The sequence below is a fragment of the Protopterus annectens genome, chromosome 2.part1 (assembly GCF_019279795.1).
Source record: "Protopterus annectens isolate FY-2018-M chromosome 2.part1, PAN1.0, whole genome shotgun sequence".
Classification (NCBI taxonomy): domain Eukaryota; kingdom Metazoa; phylum Chordata; order Ceratodontiformes; family Protopteridae; genus Protopterus; species Protopterus annectens.
This window is the reverse complement of record NC_056729.1, coordinates 319,302,211-319,329,168: the sequence shown is the minus strand read 5'-3', so window position 1 is coordinate 319,329,168 and position 26,958 is coordinate 319,302,211. Positions and strand designations below refer to the sequence as shown.

The 26,958-nt window shown below is 38.4% G+C and overlaps 1 protein-coding gene across 1 annotated transcript in view; it reads left to right on the top strand.

The window, feature by feature from the left end:
* Positions 1-26,345, top strand: part of STIM2 (stromal interaction molecule 2) — a 1,889,444-nt gene extending 1,863,099 nt beyond the window's left edge. The window contains exons 11-12 of the mRNA XM_044062150.1: positions 3,952-4,141; positions 24,946-26,345. Of these exons, the coding sequence (XP_043918085.1) occupies positions 3,952-4,141; positions 24,946-25,405 (650 nt within the window). The 3' untranslated portion in view covers positions 25,406-26,345. The remainder of the gene's footprint in view (positions 1-3,951; positions 4,142-24,945) is intronic.
* Positions 26,346-26,958: the final 613 nt, after the last annotated feature.

The following is a 26,958-nucleotide window of genomic DNA, read 5'->3' as shown; positions in this document are numbered from 1 at the left end:
CAAAAAGAACAACTGCAGAATGATGAGATTACCTCGATAATATGCATGAGAAAGATTGCTGTTAAGCAACTGTTTTTTTTTATAATAACCTTCGATCGCAAAAACTTTTACACAGCGACTCAGGCAACAGAAAGTAGAAAGGACTGTCATCAAGCTTAGGGAGCCTATAACAAGGGAGATAACAAGAGATCCTGTAGAGGTATTATACATATTTTGGAAATTCTGTGAAACTCTGTATAAAGCCATTTCCATTTTAAAAACACATAAAAATAATAGCTAAAGATCTTAAGCTTCATTAAAATATATTTATGCAAAAAGTCTATATTTTCTGTACCCCTTTAAACAATTTAGTCTACCTTGAACTACAGATAATATATAGTTGTCCATGTAAACACGCTCAAGAGGAGGTACATATAGCGCTATTATTATTTTTTATGGTGTTTTTAAAATGGAAATGGCTTTAAGGTAGTAGGGTGTAGTGGCTTTGAATGGTGTTATTTGTATGCCTTTGTTGCCATTTTTATAATTTTTTTGTATGGACCTTTTGAGATTAATTTTTCAATAATGGTTCTTTAAAAAGTAAAGGAAATGACGTCATGATTTTAACATGTTTAAATAGTGAGCACAGGAAGCGAGACATATCTGATGAAGATCCTGTTAAATGATTGTCGGGATGAAAGTGCTTATTTATTTTTATAATAAAAGTGTGTAATTTTCCGTGCATTTGTTTCTTTTGGATTGGAGTTCGTGGTTTGGTTTTGCTTTCGTTCCAACTTCATACAGACCTGTTTCAATACTGAATCATGGTTATAAATTATTAATGCCTGTAATGGCTAGAAGAATGGCAAAACTGATGCAAAAATTTATAGATATGGATCAGTGTGGTTTTGTGTAACATAGGCAAACATTTGACAACATTAACAGAACATTGATGATCCAGACAGAAGCAAAATGTAAGAAAATACCACTGTTGTCGGTGGGTCTTGATGCAGAGAAATCATTTGACAGAGTAAACTGGGACTTTATAAGCAGGTCAATATAAGCATTTTCATTCCCTGATAAAATTATAAGGTTGATTAAGAAGAGATATGAGGGATCAGACGTGAAAATTAAAGTGGATGGGTTCCTGTCTGATAATTTCTGCTTGAGCAGAGGAACCAAGCAGGCATGTCCTCTTTCACCTTTGTTATTTGTATTATATTTAGAGCAATTGGCAAAGGAAATAAAGGACTCAAAAATTCAAGGATATAATTGGCATGGTAGTTGAGAAAAGCTGGCAGTATTTGCAGAAGATAGAATTTTATACCTGATAAAACCAGAAAAGGGTATTTCAGTGTTGTGGAACATTTTGAGACAGTTTGAAATCTTTTCAGGATACAAAATTAATGAAGCTACAACAAAGGCAATAGCTGTAAATTGTGTGCCCACACACAAATTGGTACAGCAATGTCCGTATTTATGGGGACATGATAAAAAAGAAGTACTTAGGAGTACGGATTAAAAATTATTCTGGTGTGGTAGCTAAGGATATATAGAAAAAGACTAAACAAAAGCTAATACAAAAATTGAGAAACTGGAAGCTTTGTTATATGTGTATGGATAGTAAGGTACAAGCAGTTAAAATGTTTTTAGTCCCTTTAGTCTTAATACGCAGGTCAGGAAAGGGATTATGAAACATGGGGAAGCTCAAGAAACAAGGAGAGACTGGGATTTTGGATGCAGATAAGGAAAATAACAATAATCATACAGAATATTATATTCATAAAGTAGCAGAAAGCATTCTAAGAATGAAGCCAACACAGGAATGGAGAAAGGAGATTCTGCTGATAGGGATGACTGCAGTTAGGGATATAGGCAATATGTAAGAGAGGGCTGGAATTTATTGGAGAAAACTGGCAAAGGAAACATGGTATTGGGAGCAAATAACTAAAGAAGGAAAGATAATAGAATAGGAAGATGCCAATAATTTATTTGGAGTGCAGGTTCGAGATTGCCTTCTCTATTCAGGATTGATATCAGAGTATAGGCAAAGAGAAAGAAATGGGGGGGGGGGTCCGAAATGAAAAAAAAACAGCACTGGTAGAGTTTTTAATGGAATATAGAACAGAAGCTGCTGTTAAAAAAGGAGTAATTAGAAGAGCATATAAAATATTGCATGATAGCTGTAAGAATCAATCAGAGGAGTTAGAAAGGATTGTGAAGAGAGATTGGATAAGGAATACACGAAGAAACAATGGAAGATTTATGTATGTCTCCAGATATGCAACAAAATCTAGAAGATTTAGGATTTTGCTTGGAAATGTTTACATAGGTATTTGTATAGCCTGAGTAGACCCCATAGAATTTTTCCTCAAGTAGACAGCAAATGATAGAGGTGTGACGGGGAAGAAAAAGGTAATTGGGAACATATTTTCTGGGAGTGTAATGAGTTGGTAGACTTTAAAGATTCCCTGCAGACTTCTCTATTAGAGATGCTGGGTGAGCAAATTGGTGTATCTAGGGAAATGATTTTTCTGAGCAGTGATACAGAATTGGAATTGCCTAGACATAGTAAGGCCTTGCTGAGTCTAATTATGGTGGCTGCTAAAAAGCAGTTACTAGAAAATGGAAATCAAAGTCTTAACCAACTGTACTAGAAGTAGTGAATATAGTAATAGAGATAAAACAACTGGAGTAGGGATATTTAGAAAAGAATAGGAGCAAATTTCATAGAAAAGTGGGAATTGTGGGAATACATACAGGGGAGGCATGAAGTTTAAAAGAAGACAGGGTTTGAATGAGCTGTGTAATGTTTGACAGTGATTGGGTAGATTATAAGTGACGTATAATGTTTACAACTAAGATTATGTCAATATGGTCTGTTCTTATTTATATAAATGTATGATTCCCCATGTCATAAGTGATAATTTGATAAAGATGTTTCTTGTTTAAAAAAGCATTGCTATTAGTTCTGTATGGTAAAGTAATCTACACATTTAGTACAAAACTAACTTACTTGTATACTTGTTTATCAAGAAAATATATAACCGACCAACAGAGTGGTGTTGTTGAAAGATAACACCAACAGTTTGATTTATGAAGTCTAACTAAAGGAGAAAAATTAATGTGACACAAAAGTCACAAGTTCTTTGTTTGCTTACTGTTTGTTAACCCCCTCTCCCACGGTATAGATTGGAGGTTCTGCAGTTGTTTGTCTTTTCGGCTTTTCCCGGTTAGGGGTCGCCACAGCGGAACTCCAGTCCGCTAATGATTGGCAGTAGTTTTTATGGTGCCGAGTTGCCAGCCCGATGCCCAAACTGGAGGTTCTGCAGTAATTAGACATATGCTAATAGAAAACACTGGCAGCAATGCATGTCTCAAAAGCACAAGTGCTGCTTACATCAATAACTTCATTGGTCTTACATCTGGTATGTGAACAAAGGTAATTAAAAAAATCTAACCCATCAGTTCAACCATGAGGTGGTGAAACTCTTTGCCATCCTTGCCAAATGCTAAATATATGCTTCACCTCATCTCAGTGCTGTCATAGACTGCATTTCATTATGTAGTCAGTTCAAAATAAATTAGTTTATTTTTTTCCACTGACAAATGCTAGCATGATATAACTCCCTGTTCAGAAACTCACCAACGCCTGTCAGTAGTGGTCTAAAGCATCACTTACTTAGAAGGAGAGCAGAAGTTTTAAAGTAGTGCATGTGTGTACTGAGTGATAACTTTTTGCTATACCCACTGTGCCTGTGAAATTGTATTTTTGTTAATCATTCTCTTTGTAGACTTTAATCACTTTTACTTTAAATTTTTGTTTGGCAAGTGTCAGTGGTATACATACTGATAAGTGAATAGGCTTGAAATGTGTGGCTGTATAATACATCCTGGTTTGTTTTGCATTTTGATATTAAGAGTATGTGGCTGTGTTTAATTTAAAACATTCTTTTTCTCGTCACTGAGCAGCATTGAGGGCTTCAAGCACTTTATCGCGAAGTAGCAGCATGTGTCGCTCTAGACGCTCTGGGATGGCATCCCCACTTTCCCAGCCTGTGCTGACATCTGCTGACCCTGACATCCTGTCAGTAGCCAGCTGCCCTGCATACTATCGGGCAGAAGAAGATGAAGAGGGGCTTTACTTTACTACTGAAAAAAGGTGAGTGAACTGTTAACATTTATCTGTAATTATGCATTACTAACTGTATTATATACCCTGATTTGTAGTATTTGTAGTGTCATTTTAGAGCTATGAGTTTTGGCAGAATTAATGGAGATTTTTGTTTAATGCAAAATGGAGTTTGCATTATATATATAGATTGCAATGACTAAACATTTCCTCTGAAGTGTAATATAGACCCCCGTTACAAATTCTACCAGGATGTATAGTAGGGCCATATCTGTGTATTGTTGGACATGCATTACAGATATGCCTTCCCATCTTCCTAGCATTTTAAATATACCCCAAGTTTCCATCTTTTTAATACCTGTATCTTATAAGTTCATAGGTTTTTACTAAGTTTATGGTCAGGGAGACCATTAAGAAGCTCAGCCACATGACCCAGTACTGGAAGGACACTAATAATGTCCCGCCTTAAGTAGATTTTTTTCCACATGACCTGGGGTAAAAATGGGCAATCCCTTGTCCAGTTACCCAGAGTGTTTTTAAAGGTTGCTAGGGAAGTATTTTACTTGATATGTAAATGCAGCCTGCATCAGAAATGAGGTTTCAGTTCATTTTGAATATGAGTATGGTACAGTTGCTAACACGTGTTCTTCTAAACCGGAAAGGTTTAACCCCATGGAGGGGAGGCTAAGATCATACCCAAAATATTGATTTCTGAGTGTAGCCTAATGGGGGTGTGACATTTCTACCAATCCTGTGCTGTCCTTTAGGGTGTTCATATACAGGTAAAATAACCTAAAACATTATTTGGGAAAAGAAAATGAAGTTTTATTAAACTTAATAAAATCCTAACATATGACAAAAAAATGCAACAAAAAGAAAAAAAGGCAATACACAGATTCAGAATATACACAAAAACAACAAACTAAAAAAATCAGATATCAGCAGTGAAGGATAGTATTCTTTAGAATGTTGCATAGCTCTTTTGGCATCCTTTAAAAATCTCCATTTTAATGTGTTTGGCATACCTTCATGTATCTGATCTACCATACTGACTTTGTTATACCATACCCTTGCGCTGTAGCATTTCTGTGTGTCATGTGCTTTCTAACCAAAAAATAATGTCAGAAATGGGTGGATGCCATGTATTATTCAGAGCATATGAGCCAAAATGTAGTCCTTCGATGCATAAAAAATCCTACCTCTATACCTTCTTCATAATCCAGTGACTGCCCATGCTCTAGAATAGACTTCCCGTACATGTCAAGCAGAGCATCTCACTGGCCCTCTTCAAGAGAAATCTTGATGAGTGGATGGGAAATAGAAAGTTCACTCCGGGCATCATGGCAGTGGCTCTACTTGATAGAAGCACTGGGAACATGCCAGAGTAATTCTATGGGCTAGCCTTGTAAAGGCTCCAGGGCCGTTAGCCTAGTACACACCTGTGAACCTAAAAACCTATCTGCACATTAAGCAGCTTCCAGAAATCCCTACTAGTCATGCAGTGTAGAGAAACATCATATACTGTTTCCTCCAACTGTATCCTTCAAATAAACAGGTTCTTTCCCCCATGGCTTTATACTTCCCCAAAACTTTTACTGACTTGATTTCTTGTGATACTCTGCAGAAGAGTAAGCCAGTAAGTCAGTGTCATCTGCAGCAGTCTTTTATCTTCTCAACAAAATAGCTTTTTTGTAAGCCTTCTTTTGTTCATTCCCATTTACCGAAAGTTGTGCTACATAGCATACTCATCTAATGTCTCGGCTGGGTCAGAATAACCCATTTTACTAATACGTCATCCTTTCAACCTGCCTTCCAGACATGACAATTCATCAGGTACAGAATTCTTTTTAATAATGTTCTAGCACTTTCATCACTGTAATAACAAATGATGTGTTCTCATTCAACCAAATACAGAGACTTCCCTTCCCAGTGCCCGCAGTCCATAAATAACATCACTAAAGACTGTGCTTCTGGATGTACCCATTCATAAATTCTGCTTTTCCTGTAATGTTAAGTGTAAAAAAGATCACCCTTTAACCCAGAAGCTAGTAGAGAGACCTCCTAGCATCTTAGCTTGCAGGCTTGAAGAAATAAAGAACATATTCAGTTTAATTCCTAAAATTCAGAATGAAACTACCACTTTGTCTTTATTGAAAAAAATTCTTGTTGATCTTGTTACAGAGGGACACGCTCTCTCTCTCTCTCTATATATATATATATATATATATGTTTGTGTGTATGTGTATATATATATATATATATATATATATATACATAAACACACACACCTATGTATACATATATGTACACACACAAACACACACACACACACACACACACACACACACACACACACACACACACACACACACATACATCAGCCATCATGACAGAATCCAGATCATGTAATCACATTAAGATACTATGTCATAATCTCTGTGTTTGTAAACTCTGTCAGTTGTACAGGAACATAATTTTGATATTACTGTAAATCTGTATACAGTTTTGCAGATATATTTTTTATCCATCTTCCTGTATCAAACCCATCTTGAAAATATTGTCTTTCCATATATTTCTGTCCTTGTACTGGGACACAAAATCCTGAATACTTTCCACCTTGCAAAATGATTTTCTACTGAATGCATCTTATTTGTGAACCCTCTGAAGTCACATGATCATCCTGTTTAGCGGCTCATCAATTACCAACCTATAAAAATTCACCTTTGCAACTGAGCATCATATTTCTAGTTTGGATTCCTGTCCAGTAGTTGTCTTCAATGCTAGTCCTTCATTTCGTTTCAAATTTAGCCAAATCTAAACCTGTAACTACTATATCAATATCCTCCTCCTTCTAGCTGCCTTAAAAACATCAAACAGCATATGGGCAAATTGCTTGACATGTTGTCTTAAGACAACATAATGTTGAAAATTGTACCTTTTTCTGTCCTGCTACTCCCTCCATTATGTCTGGCCTTCCCAGAGCCTGTCCAGTAATAGAAACATATTCATGTACATCATCATCATCTTCTTTCGGCTCTTCCCGTTAGGGGTCGCCACAGCGGATCATCTGTTTCCATTTCTTTCTGTCCTCTGCATCTTGCTCTGTCACACCAACCACCTGCATGTTCTTTGTCACCACATCCATAAACCTTATCTTAGGCCTTCCTCTTTTCCTGTTACCTGGTGGTTTCTTCCTTAGCATGTATTCATATGCAATGTTGCATATTTTTATATGTCCCATTTTCCAAGTCTGACTGTTCATAGCAAACCAGACAGAAGTCCAGTGTAATATCAGCTTAGTTCCCATTGGTCCTATATGCATCTTCAAATTGCAATGTTCATATTCTGCTCCATCTAAAGTACACTCACATACACACATAATACTTCAAAATGTTGTCATCTGTCTGCCAGTCCATGATGTGCCTGTATTCAATCTAAGATTTCAACAAGCCCACCCATTAGAAAGCCAACAAGATGCAAAGCATGGTTTTGTAACATAACAGGTGGTCATGCTTTTCCCTTTTTTGCAGCTTGAGGTGTATTCACGTTTTTTTTTTTTTTTTTGTCTTTTCCTGACTCCACATCTCACTGGAGAGTTCTTGGATGAAAATAAATCAATGAAGCTTGTTCTCAGTACCAGTACGTGGCCAACTTGGACATAGATTCAGACTAATTCTCCCTTAAATGGTCATTTACTTAATCTAATTTGTTAATCAGGGTAGGACATTGAACCATGTGGACTTATTTTGGACTCAGGCACACTCTTAATTTATGTGACTTGCTCAGAGTCACATGGTAGGCAAATTGAGTGTGAGGAATTCAGAGTCTTTGACTACAGAGAACAGCTAGCTAACAGTTCATAGCCTTAATTCTCAGTGCTAACAGTTCTAGGAATCCTAGAGAAATGAAAGAGTAATCATTTATCTGCAAGATGTCCTGCATCTTGAGATGATGGCCAGATCAGCCTCAGGGCCTGTCACATGTCTCTTTTTCTACTACGAGGGTGGTATTGAACTTCTAGAAAGTAAATTTTCCAATAAAAACTTAATTACTAATACTATTCTGTGCGAACTGTGAGACTCTATCGTATTGAAAAAAGCTCAGCCATGGAGTGTCTCCTAACAGACTCTTCACTTGTGTGTGATATAAAAGAAACCTGAGTAAGAGTGCCAGAATTACACTGGATATAAAAGTGTACACACCCCTGTTAGAATGCCAGGTTTTTGTGATATAAAAAAATGAGACCACAATAAATCATTTCAAAACTTTTCCCACCTTTAATGTGACCTGTAACCTGTACAATTCAATTGAAAAACAAATCTGTTGGGGGAAGAAATATAAAAAATAAAAAACGTACAATATACTGGTTGCATAAGTGTGCACACCCTTAAACTAATACTTTGAGTGTACAAACCCTTAAACTAATACTTTGTTGAAGCACCTTCACCGTGTGAGGGTCGACTGGGAGGGGCCTTTATTAAGGCAGCCATCGTGGGTGGTTTGTGTTTTTTTTTCTGGTTAACCTTAACATCCCCACAGGCACTCAACTTAGTATGAGAGAATAGAGTGTACAATGGCCTGACTTTTAAAGATACTGCGCTAACTTTCACAGAGGGCATATCACTCTTGCAAGCCTTCTTCAACCACAAAGCATGGTGGGTGGTTTCACTGGTCTCCTTCAGGGAAATTGCAGCTTCCCTACATGCATCTGAGCGCATGATTACTTCCACTTCTAAATGAGATGTGAGTAGGCCACATCCCTTCAGTGATGTCTCTTTCTGGGTGGTTCCTGTAATGCTGGGGCTGCTAGCCAGACACCAATAACCTGGGTAGCAGCTAGGCCTCTATCCCTCAGCACCACAGCGCCAGGCATTTCAATGTTGACTTACCAAAGTAACATTAGTCACTAAATATCTGGTGATGCCTCATTAAAATCTGATGAAGTGAGTTGCCCCTACATTTTTCAGGGTGCTAGCCTTGCTACTGTTTTAAATCTGGTGTTACTTGTGTTATGATTAGAAGGCCTTACAGGGTTTGTCTTACCAAGAAGATATACTTGTACAAATTGGGAACTGCCTGTTTCATCTGGGTACTGTTCAGTGCTAAATCCAATACTTTGTCGTCTGGAGAACATGGTCTTTAAAACTAGGGAGTCATTGGCAGATTTATTTTTGGTGTCTGCAGAGTCCTGTAACTTATCAGGATATGATTACTTTTTTTTTAATGACAGGAAGTCTTTTATCAAGCTGACATCCATCGTAAGGGGTCAGTCTTTCAGAGGTAGATGTTAGGGAAGGAGATGCCTTTCAACTGATAATGTAGAGGTCTAAAAACCAGATGTTCTTCCAGTCTGAACCTTCTGGACCACAGAAGAACATCAGTAGTGCATTCAGATTGTCCCATTTCTCTGAAGCATGGCATTCCCTTTTACAATTTTTCCCATCTTTAACCTGTTCATCCCCTCATGCATGCAGTGTGTTCATGTGGAGGTAGGGGTGGTAAAAAGTAGCATTCTACAAAGGTATAGAAAATATTTATCAAATTTGTGGTTGAAAGAGGTCCTGAGGAGCAGCTCCAAAATAAGGTTTTGTCCAAACCAGAGTCCCTCCTAATTTTGTTGGTGATGCAGAGCAGGGCCTCTTTTAAATATGGAGCTGAGATAAAAGCCAGTAGGTTCTTCCACTTACAAGGTAACAGGTTTTGCTCTTGGTTCTTGCTTGTAACAACTGTGGAAGGGATCCTTGGAGACCAGTCCTTAATCTGTTCAGCTTTAACAAGCATTTGAGAGTAAGGAGGTTTGGAATAGTGAAATTTCTGTCCCTTTTACATTTTTTTTTGCTGACAGGGATACAGATGGTTATTGTAAACACTTGAAAGATGATGTCATAGTCCATTCTCCAGCATTTCTCAGTTGCACTACTGCCTCTTTGCTTGCAAGTCCCCGAGAATGTTTTCCAGCTACCTTGCGCTAGCTTTGTTGACTGTCCACTCATGGCTGCTATTACATGTATAACTGACTCAAACACAGTTAAGGAATAAGTTATTGGAACACCTTAAGAGAGAGAGAATTCAATAGATAGTTGCACTTATGTAGTATTCATACTCATTGGATTTTACATCACTTGATCCAGCATTTTGCAGGTCAGATTGTTAGGCTGCATGTGGGAAAGATATAGCAGTATTCAAGGAAGATGCTGGTCAAAGAGAAAGATTTGCTGAACGTGCCCACTCCAGTAATAATGGAGTTAGTAGGAATTAAATTTATGGGTGAGATGGCTCATTTGGTTTTGTCAGGGTCTTTTGCACACCTTTTTCAGCTCAATTCTTGTTATCAAACACATTGGACTTTGGCTCTGAGTCCCACATGCTGGCCTGTTTGTTTCCATTCCAGTGTTCTTTGACTCAGTTGAACCTGCAGACCATCCTGAAGAAGATGTTGACAGAGAATGTTGGTGTAAAAGCTTTCAAAAACAGCCTGTGCTCATATGTTCTGCAAGTGGTTACGGAGAGCATCACAATGTTCTGATGCATAAACAAGTAGCGTAGAACAGCACAGAAACCTTATAAGAAAACTAGTATGAGTAAATTGGAAAAAGTACAGTGGAAATATATCAAGACTATTCACAAATGTGAAAGTTGAAGTTATTATGAAAGATTAGACTTTATTCAGGTATTTAAGATGTGTGAAGACAGCAGCCTCTGGGAATGTTTAGGATTATCAAAAAATAGTAGAAACTCATCAGACAACTTGTGTAGGAGATTACATAGGAATGAGAGATGTACTAACCAGTTCTCTGAAAAAGCAACTGATGCCTGGAATTGACTATCAAACTATTAAAGCAAGCACTAGTTTAGATTTTATTTAAGAACAACATGGACACGTTATGAGGTTGAATGTTGTGGTAATTTTTTGTGGCTATAAAAGTACATGATTGCCCCAGCCTGAAATATTTGTATGAATGTATGTATCTTAGCTGTGCAGGATGGGTTAGATTTGTGGGAACTGGCTCTTTCTGTTAAATTCAGTGAATGGCAGTGCAACTTCCTGAAGAACACAAAGCACTGGTGGGTCACTTAATTTAACCAGCCAGTCTGGACCACAGCGCAGCTAATTCCAGTTGTGCTCCACAATTTCACTTCCACATGGGCCTTGTTGGAAAGGGATCACTTTGCCTCCCAAGACAGTGTTCAGCTTCCTACTAATAAACTAGGGCACAAGATACTCTCTTTAAGTCACTAGAAGTGAAATTTCTTTTATGTATTTCTCACATCCTTCTTCAACTCTTACATTAAATTATACTAAAAACAAGAAAAGAAAAGAAAGGTGAATCTACTTCTGATAGCATCCAAGTGGCTAAGATAGCCATGGTTTTCCCTTCTGCTTGAGAATATAGTCCATTCCATATGTCTTCTAGTTAAAGAAGACCTACTTGTGCTTCATCTTTTACCTATCGAAGACTGGAAACTTTTGATTCTTTAATAGTGAGCATTTCTCAACCCAAGTGGTCCATGTTCTCCAGAAGAAAGGAGGCCAATTGTCAGTAAGTCCTGTTGGTCCAAAGGTAGTTACTAGACATGCAGTTAGAATAACCATTGAGTAGTCTAGCTAAATCAACCTAAAAGGCTTGTAAGTATTAGCAGCCTAATGGTTAAAATTAGCAGCCTATAGCAGCCTAATGCGTTAGTTTAGTGGCTGGAATTTGTAGAGGTGTTCAGTACCAATACTAATGGGTCTTGATGTGATTAGTCCCCCAGAGCTAATTAGGGATGTAGTAGGCAATGGATAATGCTGGCATTTTGAGTGAAAGCCACATAGTAAAGCAGTTGGGCAGTGGTAACTGTCAGCACAGTGCTAGAGCTACATACTGGAGGAGCAGCGCTACTATAGCATGCATGAGCAATGTGCACGACATCATAACAGATCATCCCACCAGTCTCAGAGCACTATGCACAACTCAGCACAATCCCAAGGTGGTTGTCATGAGCCCACAAGAGACAGCCATATGCAGGGTAGCATAATACAGGCATAGCAATATGGGTGTGCACACCAAAGAAGACTAGTTGTTCATCATATAAATAGGAAAGAAAAGGGGTAGACTGAAATGTAGGAAAGTACGGGAAAGAGGAATACAGCTAGCAGAACTAAGTGTGGTTCAGTAATACGAACAGATGGTCGTGAGTTGTTTATGTATGTACGTGTGTGTGTGTGTGTGTGTGTGTGTGTGTATGTATGTATGTATGTATATTTGGGGGAAGGGCATACACGCAACAGCAAGCAAAATTGGGCTGCAGTGCTTTAAACCACAACAATATTCAGAAGACGCTAAGCATTTGGAAAAAGCCCACAAAGACCTCTGGATGCAATAAGAATATATTTAGTAGTCACTCCACTTGGTAAAAAAATAAAACTCTTAAAAATACCCCTTCAGGTCACAGTACATACACATTAACACTTTAACAGAGTAATGAACAGAGTTTTCGTCTCCCAACAGACTTCTTTCAGATGGAAAATGCATACTGAGTAAAGATCTCTTTATATATACTAATTGCTTAATTAGAAAACCAATATCATTGGCAGGGCATTAACTATCCACCATTTTGTGTAAAGCAGTCATAAAAGAATCTGAATGTTGCTTAAGAACACTGAATGTTGCTTAAAAACAGTGACATATAAATAAAGACACAAATGTTTATCTAACCACATAAAATAGCTATCTAACATTAAAAAAAACTTAAAACGTGTATATTCTTGTACAAATGTTCAATAAAATCTAATTCAAATACATTTAAAATGAAGTTCAAATACATTTAAAATGAGAACATCTAGCTGAATGCAGATTTATCTAAAATGATCTACTAGCTCCATCTACTGGCTAAGTACTAGAACATTTTACACAGACAACACACTGGAAGCACAGAAAAAAACAGAAAATAATGCAGCATTTTCATATGTAAAATTCATAAGTACTTAAAACGTTTTACCATAAAGTACCTATCTAAATAAATAATATAAGATACATACAAATATTGCACTGTTTGACAAAGCAAAACACTTTATGAAGCATTATAATTTTGCTGACCTTAGTTTAAGAACTGGTTTTAAATAAACTGAATCATTAAGCCCAGGAGTCTTAGTGGCTTCTAGTGACAGCTGCCAATACAATTCTTTGTATTCAAGTCTAGCTTCCCATGGGCCACCTCTAATATCCTTATGTATAACTTCCAAAACATAAAAGAAAAACTTGGCATCTTGGCATTGTAAAGTATGCCTGTATAGTGAGTTATTTTTGCAGTTGTTCCAAATGTCATACTGGTGCTCATAAATTCTACTTTTTAGTTTTCTCTCTGATTTACCTATGTAGAATGAGTCACATTTACTACAAGTAACAAGATATACTATTCCATTTGTTTCGCAGTTTGCAGAACACTTACTTGTTAACAGTCTATCCCTGTTTCTCAGGAAGACTGTGTCTGTCTTGTTGATCCATACACATTGGGAATAATGTCCACACTTAAAAGTGCCAACTTTATACCTTCTTACCATGCTTCCTTCATTTTTGTTTTTTAGTAAAATTTTCTTTATACTTCTCCCTTTTCGGTAAGTACATTTAAAGGGTTTGTTAAAAATAAAGCCCAAATCAGATGTAGCACTAAACCTAGTCCGTTCCTTATCTTATAGTGCTTTTATTGCCTTTGAATTGGCATTATAGTCAGTCACAAAATTACTAGCCAAATGGCCATTGTCTTTGTTTAACCTTTATTGTTCAATACCACTATTCTCCAATGGGCCTTCACCTAAAATAGGTTTGAACTTACCCTTTCTTCCTTCTCTAACTTCATGTTCTACCTTTTTAATCAGGTCAGCTGGGTACACTCTTTCACAAAACATCTCGAATAGTTTACTGCATTCTACCTCAAAATCTGTATCATCCTTCTCCCTCTCACATATTGGCCTTTTATTATTCCTTCTTTTGAAAGACGGATGCTTCTTCAAAAGAAAGGAATAATAAAAGGCCCCACCCCCATTCATGCTTAATTGTTCTCCAAGGAGGACGTGCAGTGGGAATAGCATAGGATTGTCACTCATTTCCACGGGTGTCATAAGTCCACTGACAGTCCCACCTCAAAAAAAAAAAACAGTGACATCATATATATTTCTCTTTGTCCACCTGCTTTTATTTGCTAAAGTATCTGTGTGTGTATGTGTATGTAGATATATATATGTATATGCACACACGCACATATCTCTCTTTCTCTCTCTCTCTCTATATATATATATATATATATATATATATATATATGTGTGTGTGTGTGTGTGTGTGTGTATGTGTATATATGTATGTATACTTATCTATCTATATATGTATTTATATGTGTGTGTGTGTGTGTGTGTGTGTGTGTGTGTGTGTGTGTGTGTATATATATATATATATATATATATATATATATATATATATATATATATATATGTATGTATGGATTCCATTCAGAATATCGACTCAACATGAAGTCAAACTTCATATGGTTGAGACTATATGATCTACTTTCCAAAAAGGCAAACAGGTGGGCAAGCCCCCCTGCACCCCTGTGTGTGTGTGTCTGTGTGTGTGTGTGTGTGGAGGGGGGGGGGGGGGCTGCTCCCTCCACACCCCCTGCATATTATATATACTATTTCCAAAATTGCACTACAGTAGGGAAAATGGTAAACTCCCCAATCCCCAGTACACAAAAGTATTCAAAAGCTTCAGTATTTCAGAAAGTCGATCATATGGTCTCGACCATATGAAGTTTGACTTTCCATTGACTGTATCTTTTGAACTGGACACATATGTATGTGTGTGTGTGTGTGTGTGTGTGTGTGTGTGTATATATATATATATATATATATATATATATATATATATATATATATATAGATACATACATAGATAGATATATATATATATATATATATATATATATATATATATATATACACACACACACACACACACACACACACAATTGTGTGTGTGTGTGTGTATAGACACACACATGCATATATGTATACTGGAATGTGGAAACCCCGGGCTTGGCAGTCCATACCTGGTTGGATACTGGGGTAGTCCTTTAGGATAATTGCAAAAGTAGAAGATATGTTAAGTGACAGTAGTTCAAATGAAAAATAATGACCAGATGTTCCATTTTAAATGAACAGTGTAAAGTTTCTAAACTCTAGGTTAAAAGAAAACTCCTCGGCAAAAAAGGCTTTTTTTTCAGATCTTTTTTGGAAGCAATTGTGATCAATGCTTTCATCGCAAGATTTTTTCATATCAATCAGTAGTAACAGGTATTTTAAGTGCTGTAGTGGAGAGGGGCATGTGGTAGGCAGTCAGCTTGACTGGACTCAAAACAAGGGGATGTGTCTGTGTGTAAGTTTGTAGTTGAAAAAAATCCACCAAATTTGCATATAGAGTCCTAGACCATCTGCTGTCCCTAGTTCCTCCCTGTTTTCCAAAGGTAGCCACACTAAAGTACAGGCTTGCTTCAGATAGTTATTATTTAAACAAAATGGAACAGTTTCTGTATTTTCTCTTCGTATGGAAAGTAAACAGGAAGCTAAGCATGAAAAGAATAGCGGGCTAGTTAATTATATCCTGTAAGTATGAGGTGCCTGCTTGTATGGGGCAACAGAGATTGAATATTAAAGAATCTGGTTTGCACACATTTATAACAGGGTGTCTGATATAACATGGTTCTGGAGTCTGGAAATTACAGCTTGGGACAACCATCTCTAAGCACCAGCAAGCTGACTACAGAGGCATGCTGGACTCACAGGAAAGGAATCAAAATGTGTTTGAACCTACACTGTCTTTAAAATGCTTTTTATGGTTACTAAACACCACTGAACTGATTGAAGGGACATATGGGACTCGGTGAAAAGGAACTGGCATGGTCTTATTCTTTACCTTTCACCCATGTTGCTTTCTAGTAAATTTTTAAATATTTGTTTTAATCTTTTTTAAGTATAAACTTTCATTTTGTGCACTCAAGTTTCTTCCTGGTATATAAGCTATGGTTTTAGAATTTGACTGCTTTATAATTTGGCAGTTTTCTTTTTGGAAGATGTTAGTCAAGGACCACATAATCTGTGGTCCCTGGAGGTAATGCAGTTAATTATGCTTTATTGTCTCTGCCTTTATAGCTGTTTACTGACAGTTGATCCAGGGAGTCTGGCTGGTAATCTGTTGACCAGAGCATGAACATATTCCTGACAAACTGATATGGCAGTAGTAACAGAGATGTTAAATGCTGTAGCGGGGGGGGGGGGGGCATGGGGTGGGCGGTCAAATAATGGCTTCCATTACTACTACTCATTACATCAGCTAGGCTGGTTGTCTCCTGTCTCCTAGTATTTAACTTTTCCGTTTACTTTGTCAATTCCAGATAAAACATTTTCATAAAGCTAGGACTGCTTTGTTCAGTGACCCCCCCCCCCAACAGGTAAGGCAGTATTATACACCCTAATATTCTATATGTAATGAACAAATCCCACTGTACTTGAATGTAACTCTCAGGCCACTAGTTGGTTTTGATTGTTATTTCCACACTCTAAGCCCAAATTCATCACACAAGAAAAGATCTGTCCAACTGCCTGGACTGAAAAATCTGCGTCACTATCACTGCACCCGATCTGTGCCATTTTTACTGAGTTATATATCCCCTTGATGGCAGCAGTATTCCATCAAGGAAAGATCTGAAGAGAACACACTACAATCTGAATATAAAACTTAGGCTATTCTCCACTGCACTTGTTTTAGCTAATGGGATTCTCCACTGAATTTTTACTTGCTTGATTCTTTGTTCTGTTTTAATGTCTGCTTCTACTACTAAATAGGTTTACACACACAAAAAAAGATCTGAAGACACTCAGTAATGGTGAGCAAAAAAGCTATTTTTGTCAGTGTTCAATCTCACAGAAAACACCTCCCTCCTTCACAAATTCCTGTTATTTTGACTACAAGACCCTCATAAAAGTAGACACGATCCTCATAGCACAAACATTGTAATGAGATGCCCCATTATAAATGGACACAAAGCAGTTTCTTTAATATTCAATCTCTGTTGCCCCATAAAAGATGGTACCTCATGCTGACAGTATACGATTAACTAACCCGCTGTTCTTTTCATACTTTGTGTGACGCCCATGCACTGGCCTTGTAATCAAGGAGCCTTAATCCTCACCACTAACACCGGTGTGGGACGTGCACATTGGGAGGATTACCAGTACACACTCAGTAAAGTACAGTTTCCCTTAAGAGTACACAAAGATCACAGTCAGTCTGGGGCTGGTTTCTGTCTCTCTCTCCAGATCCCCAGTAAGACTCCCCACTGGCACAGCTATAGGGTTAAGATCTCAGTTGAGTGGTCAAGCCAGAACCTCCAGCACCCTCTCTGTCCAAACCAGTGCTTTGTGTCCCTGCCCAAGTAGCTGACACCCACACACTTTGAGATTTGAATTATATACAAACACACTGACCCTCCTGGGGAAGGCTGGCACAGGTTCACTAGCTATGCCCCTTTCTGCCCAGACTATACAGTAGTTATCACTGCCACCAACCACTACTTATCAGCTACTATAAAGGCCTTTACTAAAGTGTGCCCATTCTTACTGTGTAATGTTACTGTTATCCAAATGGTAAGTGCAACAAAACTAAGGCTATTCCAGAGTGGCCTGTATGGTGTTGAAAATACATGCAAGTACACTAAGAGCTTAAGTATCTGTAAGCAAACCAGCCACAACTAAAAGGTTTAAATATATTTAATAATAAATAATAAAAGCACAAGACAATACTCCTTAACTCAGCACAGTGACAATAGAGTTCACAGTCACAAGAAATACTTTAAAATAACATAACTGGACAGTCTCACATAAATACAGAAAACATCTCTATTTAATTTTGCTATATTCCTGTCTATCTCTAAGAGAAACTATGTTCTAAATAACTTATTTACAGAGCAAGGCAAAGTGCTGGTGAGTTGTTAACAGGTCCAGAACAAAATACAAAATGCACTCTTTCTCTCTGAAATAGTTCTTAAATTGATAATACACATTACTGCTGAATCATCTCATATTACATCATTTTTGTCACTTCTGCCTAGTTTCCCAGACTAGCTGGAACTTAAATGTTTAACATGTCTCTGTTAAAAATACTTATTTCTCAGAAGCTGTCAGTTCTGTCTTAGAAGCTTGCCTGAACTGGAAGTCGTAAAACAGTTACTTTGGAAACCTGTAATTACCTCTGTTTCCAGACAGTAGAATGAAGCCCCTAGCCTAGACATCCTATCTCTTAACTTGAGATAAACTGACTTTATAACACATCATAAAACTCTTTACTTATCAACTTATTTTCTTTGAATTTTGCAAGTTAACTCTGTATATCACAATTTCTAATATGAAACATACATTTACATAGGCATAGAGTTTATACATATTTCTGGTCATTTCCAGCAGGGTGCATTGTGGTTACAGTCTTGAAGCTCAGCACAGAACATATAGTTTTCTTACATTTTTTTTAAGGAAAGCATTCAAATCATATTACTATTCACAAATGACATAGAATTATTTACAAAATTCTATCTTGCTAGGCTGGCAGTGTTACACTTTTCTCCTTGTTTATCTTCCATAAGAATTGAAAATAAAGAAACTGATAACAATCTGAACCAAGCTTGTATTTTAGTGTGTATTTTACTGTGCAAAGCTTTGGAAAACAGGGAGAAACAAGGAACAGCAGATGGCTTAGGACTGTATATGCAAATTAGATAGTTTTTCTTCATCAATAACACACTTTGCGGATTCCAAGTCAGACTGTCGACCAGTCACGAGCGGAGTCCCACAGGACTCTGTCTTGGGCCCTCTTCTATTTGGCATCTACCTCTCAGAAGTCCAGGCCAACACAGAAGGACTCTGGCTGACCAAATTCACTGATGACTGCAAACTAGGAGTCATTATCAACTCCCCAAGTGATGCAGACATCCTACAAAAGGGCCTTTCTGAGACCAGTGACTGGTGTCGGAACCATGCCCTTAAGCTTAATGCCAAAAAATATGTTATCATCCCCATTGGAAAAAACTCAGTTCCCACGATTTACCACATTGATGGGAGCTCACTGAACACTGCACCCAGGTTGCCAGCCACCTCACCTTCGACCACCACATTGCCACTGGTGTCAGAAAGTCCTTCTATGTGGCACATCTTATAACCAAAGGTTTCACATTGAGGAAGAAAGAGGTCATCCCTCTCTACTCATCCCTCATTAGACCAATCATTGAATATAACACTCTGTTTGGCATGTACCTGACCAGACATCTACAACAGCTGGAGAGGCCACAAAAGTACCTCACAATAAGGATCCTAGGCCTTAAACACATGTCCTACATGGACAGACCCAAGAAACTTCAGCTGTTCTCAGTCTCTTATCGCCTACTTAGAGGTGATCTCTGCTTGACTTACAAAGTCACATCCGACCCAGCCCTACGTGAAATGCTACACCTAAAGAAATCACAACCCCCCTGCTCCCCACATGCTCCAGAAATCACATCCTCATTACCACAATTAACAGAACATGCTGGAGGGACAGGGTCATCTCCCAAAGGCTGCCCATACTTTAGAATAAGCTTCCCATTCATATCAAGCAGAGCACCTCACTGGCCGTCTTCAACAGAAATCTTGATGAGTGGCTGGGTAACAGAAAGTTCACTACAGGGATCATTCCAGTTGCCCTACTGGAGAGGGGCACTGTGAACTAACATTGGGTGGCACAGGTCGTGGCAATCTTTTTGGGCTAGGCTTGTAAAGGCTCCAGGACCATTAGCCTAGAACACACCTATGAACTTCTACATGCAAACTAGGTGGATTTTTTCCACCAACCACACACTTCTACATGCAAATTAGGTAGCTTTTTTCTACCAACCACACAGTTACACACTGACGCATCCCCTTGCTTTGAGTCCAGTCAAACCAATTGACTACCACACTACATTGACAAACCCAGTTCATTAGGTGTTTACTAAGCTAACAACCACAGGGGCCTTTTTAGCCTAGCTATGCATCCCAAATTTCTGAGAAGTTCTGATGCCCTTGATAAGTGTAAGCATGGGCCTGGGAGATGAACCATTTACAGATTACCTGTTTGCATCAGAGACATAGGTGCCAAACCGGGAATGAATTTCCGGCTTCCCATCCAGTTGTCCAAGTTGCACTTGAATTGGGTTAGGGAGGAACCCTGCTTCACATGGATGGGGAACCTGTTCCATAGACAGGTAGTCTCTGGGATACATAGCTATCTGTCTGGCAGGTCCTATTTATATCACAAGCAAGGTTTAAGTCTTTAGAACTGTTAAATCTGGTACGGTTTGTTTTGTGGATATGCATGAGGTCCATCAGAGTGGAATCTGACAATGCCCTGTATGCCAGGCATAGATCTCCCCTCAAAAGCCTGTAGGAGACAGAATACAGGGATAGGGCCTTGAGGCGGTCTGCATAGGACATATTACTTATGTCCTGTATTTTTTTAGTGAGGAACCTCTGTGGACATTCCAGTTGTTGGATATGCCTGATTAGGTACATACCAACGGGGTCATTGTACTCAATGATAGGTCTGATGAATGCCGAATACAGTGGAACAATGACTTTCTTCGACTTAGATTCTATACCTTTGTTTATAAGTTGCACGACATAGAATGATTTCCTCACCACTGTAGACATGCGATGATCAAAGGCTAGATTACTATCTGTGTGTGTCCCTATGTTCCTGACTGGTGGGTCAGCTGTAAGGGGTGTGTTGTCAATATGATAGTTACCAGGGATGGATGACTTCCCAAAGGATACAGTTATGCATTTCTTGGTATTTAGTTTTAGTCCATGGCTCTGACACCAGTTATTTGTCTGTCAGCCCTCCTGGAGAAGATTTGTGTCAGTGTGAGATTCAATGAGAGCTTCTAACTTGCAATCATCTGCAAATTTAGTCAGCCAGGGACCACTGACATTGGCTTTGACTTCTGAGAAGTAAATGCCAAAAAAGAAGCAGTCCAAGGACTGATTCCTGATGGATTCCACGTGTGACTGGCCTCTTTGTAGAGGTGGATTCCCCAATTCTAACTTCCTGGGCCCTGTCTCTGACCAGTTGGCTATCCACTGCGTGACATACGGGTTTATACCTAATCTCATGAGTTTGTCAACAATACCCGAGTGGGGTATTGTGTCATATGCCTTGGCCAGGTCAAGGTAGGCAGCGTGAATGATTTTGCACTCATCCATTGCTTTGGTGACCTTCTGAAAGAAGTCTACCAGGTTGAGTAGGCGTGATCTATCCTTGACGAAACCAAACTGGGTTGGGTCCAGTGCCTGGAGGTTTACTATATCTCTATTGCTCATCTCCATGATAATTCTTTCCATGGCTTTACATATAAGACTAGTGAGACTTATGGGTCTGTAGTTTCCAGGGTCTGTAGATGGCCCATGTTTGTGCAAAGGGATGACTGTTGCCTTTCTCCATTCATGCGACATGAAGACAGTTTGGAGGCTACAGTTAAGTAGTAATTCCAGAGGCCCTGATAGGTCATGTTTCATGCTATTTAGAAGACATCCTGGTATACTGTCTGGGCCCATTGATGCAGTGTTCTTGGTCTTAGAGAGAGCATTAAGGACCTGTTCCCTAGTGATACTAGGGGGAGTTATATTTGATGCTATTTCCTGAGGGAAGGTTGAGGGGGAGGGAGGAGTACAGTTGGAGCTGAATTTATCATCCAGGAGGTTTGATATATCTTCTGGCTCAGTGTAGGTGGCTTCATTTACAATGAGCTCTGCACACAATTGTGTATTGTCTTTGAGGTTGCGGACATAGGTAAATAATTCTTTGTGGTTGTTCTTGGCCTGAGAGCCAAACTTACCTCAAATTTGGCTTTGTTAGACTTTATTTGTTCTTTGAGTTGTTTGTTTAGTTTGATGAAAGTGCTTTTATCCTTCTGGGTGCTGCACCTCCTAATTTTTGCCATGATTTTCTTCCTCCTGTTATACATCCAATTCATTTTGTGATTCCATGAGGGTGGCTTGTTTTTTGAGTTAGTTCTGTACTTCTTCCTGGTGGGTACAGCTATCTCTATGCAGCTATTAACGTGCTTGTTACAAGGTTTCTGTGAAAAGTTCTGCATAGGCAGAAGTGTTCTCAGGGTTTATAGCGGCTTGAAATTTTTACAAGTTCTCACTTAATAGCAGGAGGTTAGCCTTAAAATAGTTCATGAATATTCACAGTTGAGGTGGGGTCCAGGTTTTATTTTTACTTCAAACAGTGACCATTTTGTGGTCTGACCTTACCAGGGAAGGAATTATAGTACGGGGTGTGCAGCGCTCTCCCATATTAGTGAGGACCAGATCCAGTATGGTCGCACCCCTGGTTGGTGTATTGACTATCTGGTCCAGGGAGTTTGTATTTACAAAATCCAGGAATCTCTATGCATGTACATTTGATGTTGTATAGGATTCCCAATTAATAGTGGAATAATTAAAGTTACCCATGAATATGGTAGTGGGTTGGATGGTTAATGTTTCTAGTAAGTTTAAATGCATGGCATTGGTTTCCTGGTTCATGGAGGGGACCTATAGCTTACAAGGAAGTGATATTGGATTCTACCTATGGTGATTTGAACATGGAGCAGCTCAAGTGCATTGTCCTGTTTGACCAGCCTTGAAGTATATTTATTTTTGTTGTAAATAGAGAGACCTCCACATTTAGTCCCTGCCTGTGAAGTAGCTGGTCTAAATGCGTCGAAATCATTATGACCTTGCAATGTTGGTGTGCTCTCAGCAGCTTTAAACCACATCTCAGAGACTGCACAGACATCAGCATTCTCTTGGGTAAAGAGAGCTTCCAGGGAGTGGAGGTTTTTGTTTAGGCTCCTAGCATTGAGCATTAATACCTTTAGATTTTCTTGGTTTTGATTTGCTATGTCGGAAGTACTTTCAGTTTAGCATTGCCTAAAAAAGGCACTATGGGGGAAGACAAGTGTTTTAGCTAATATTCGAAAGCCTAGAGGGGAGAGGTGCAGACCAGCTCTGGCAAAGCAGCGTGATCTGTTGACCATCTTCTTCCATACTGACAAATATTGCACCCCCTTAGAATGACACCAGAAACTAAGCCAGTTATTAAAGCCAGTCATCTTTTGTTCGTATTGTGGTATCATCCATGGAGAAGGTAAAGTGCTGCTCAGTGCTAGGCTCATACCAGCTTGAGACACACATTCTGAGAGCTCATTGATGTCTCTCTCTATATAGTCTAGGGAGGCATGTAGGTCATTTACTTCCACATGGACTATGACTGAGTCATATTGGTAATTGTGGTCCAATGACCTGAGCGCATGTGTATTGTGGCGGATCCTGTCCCCTGATAAGCAGCTGACCATAACTTTCTCCTTATTCAGCCTGGTGAGAGGGAAATCAGTGGATATCACGATGGAGTCTCCAATTACTAAAATGTTGGATTGTGTGTTGACTTGCCTTATGGGCTTAGATGTAGAGGCTCTGTGAGATGTAGCTCTATGTGTTGATGTGGGTGTTGTTTTGAAAGAGTGTGTTTGGAGCTACTGAGATATTTCTTATATGTACTTTGTCTAGGAGGTCTTTGTGGTTTAGGAAGGTTACATGTAAGTGCCTCAGTGTATGTGGGGCTGTATGTCTGCTTTGAATTATGTGCGATGGGTGCAGCATGTGTACTACTGACAACCTTATTGACATTAGGAGTACTTTGATGTGAGATCTTTGCCTCCAGTGATGTTGTGTTATTACTGCTTAATTTGAAGAAGTCTTGTAACAGTCAAAAGCAATCATCACACTTACTAACCATAAAGACCTGAAAAAGTAGCTGCTGAGTTTTCTTGTAACCTAGAACTTAGAAAGCTTATGCTCGTCATTCAGAATTTCACATCTGGTGATTGTTTTTCATTTCAGCTGCTACCATTTGCCATATCCTGCTTCCACTTATATATATGTAGCTACCCTTCCACACACCACACTTGCATGCACACTCTCAACTGTGGCCAATTTAGTGTGTCCAGTCCACCTCCTGCATGTGTTTTGAATGTGGGAGGAAACTGGATCACCCAAAGGAAACCCACATGAACACATGGAGGACATGCAGTCTCCACACATTAGGCACTCCAGCTGAGAATCAAATAGGGTTATCTCTTGCTGTGAGGTGACAGGAATATATATATATATAGATATAGATATATATAGATATATACATATATATATATATATATATATATATATATATATATATATATATATATGTGTGTGTGTGTGTGTGTTTAAATGTGTGTGTGTTTGCATCTGCACACACACACAAACACACACACACACACACACACACACACATATATATATATATATAGATAGAGAGAGAGAGAAGGAGATCCATTAATGCACACAGAAATTGTATGTATGTCTATAGACACCACACATAGTTAGAGAGAAAGAAGGAGAAGGTAGTTGTGTTTTATTTATCAGAAAAATCAGAAAAGCACTATGTGTAGCTGAATTTTTCAAAGAACAAAGTTGACTGTTCAGATGAATTTATAGAAATGCATTCATTGTTGCTGAATTTTAGTTTTGATGCTACACTCAAGTTACAATATCTTTTTAATAGCACTTATCAGCAATTTCTTCTTTTATGAAGCGAATCTCAGGTTCTGCATGCTTGGCTTTTCCAGTGAGTTTTTTAGAACTGAATACAGATATGTTTGTTTTGAATCCATGATGGTGTGCACTGTTTTAATAAAATGTTCTTATTTTACAGGGATGCCCAGGACACAGGATCAGAGTGTGATTCTTTAAACTCATCACTGGGAAAGAAGCCCCCATCTCCTGTAAGCCCTGAGGGGCAGCTGACGCCTTGCCGTAGAATATCCAAGGAAGAGTTGTCTTCAGATGAACTATCTACAACTGATTCACATGTCTTAGATAAAAGTTCTTTTGACTCTATTGGTCTCCCAGAGACAAGAAGCATGGTTTTTAGTCCTTCCAGCAAGGTATATAATGGTATTTTGGAGAAATCTTGCAGCATGGGGCAGCTTAGTAGTGCAGTTTCAGCTTCAGCCAATCACCACTCATCCTTGTCAAGCACCAGTGAAAAACCTGCAAAAGAACCTCCTAGCCTTACCAAGATTGACAAAGTTCCCCAGGATGTCTGCCACAGTGAAGAAAAAGGCAAGAAGTCAAAATTGAAAACCTTGTTTTCAAAGAAGAAAGCCAAGTGAACCAGTTAGAGGAAGCTGTTGTGGAAACAAGACTTCATATCTCTGAACAGTGCAGCTCTGTTCATAGTGTTGTAACCGGAAACCACCTTGTAATGCCTATTAAGCCTCCTGCCTCAGCGGACTGAAGGTTGAAGGTCCTGCCAGTTATCACTGGGAACTAATTTTGAAGAGTGTGGACTGTTTACAGTCACTGTTGCCTATTTATTACTGCTTTAAGAACTTAGTTAGACCTATTTTTTAAGCCACTTAAAGAACTACAAGGCCTGCATGGGCTAAAAAATTAAATTCTTGTATACTGAAGCATTATTTTTCAATTGCACAGAGCTGTGAACCTGTACTTACTGGACTAAATAATTTACAAGAAATAAAACATGTTGCACTACCACTTTCCATAATTGGAAGGTACCTCTGCAAGCAAGATTGTATAGTACTACTGTTAAAATTTGTAGAATTGTTGAAATGGGAGGGTGTTGAAGAAAAAAGTCTTATGCTTTTATTTCTGAGATCTGTTTAGTTTTTATGTAGAGCCAAGGGTTTCTAATTGAGTCGGTTCTGCAGAGGATGACATGCTTTTCATGAGCAGGGATGCTAGTTCCTGCAGTTGCATTTTAATACAGTTCTGAGTCCTGCTATAAAGGACGCGGTTAACAGGACTTGGCTTTCACTGTGATATTACTGCATTGCAGGCCGTGTGATTGATATTCAGTTTTACAAGACAATGGGCTGCGTTTTTACTTTATATTCATACAAGTGAAATAGTGCAGCCTTGTTGAAAGACTGATATTTTTTTAAAATTGACTTGACTTGCTATGAAGAAAAAAATGGACATGTTTACAGACCTTAAGAAAAATACCAAGAATACTTGCAGTGTGCTACTTTGTACTTTAGACAAGTTCAGAAAAATAAAAAATATTATGGTGCCTCTGTATGCTTTTGTCTTTAAAAGAAATTGCATTATTTTTAAATAAAACTGATATGTACCTGTCGTTGACTATATACACACACACACCTCTATGTATTACATATTGTTTCAGGGAAATGGCTGTTTCAAAGTTCATCATTTGTCAGTATAGTCATTTTTGATAGACCTGTGGTAATTATCTGAAAAATTGTTATAGGTTTTAAAGGATATAACGAGCAATTTGTAAACACTGGAAGAGTGCTTATTTCATGTTTTTATGTCGTCTGGGATTTAAAATGACCTCTTCTCTCATTAATACAAATAACAAACAGGAACATGTGCCCCTCTCCCCAGCCATAGACCCACAAGATCTGACCCAGTTCTCTTAAACTTCAGGCCAAAAATGGCAAGACAATGTTATATCATACACACAGTCCTTTTCTTTAATGGTCACCAATATATATTTCTGATGTGCTTGCAGCTGCTTCCTTCAAAATAACCTTTACCCAGTCACCATTATGTCAAAAATTACTAGAATTACTTACTAATTACTAGATGACCAAAGAACGGAAGTCATTGCTAAGTCTAACACGTTACTTGGTCTGACTGGAAAAAATTACATATGTGTGATCTCATGTTAAGAATTGTGTGT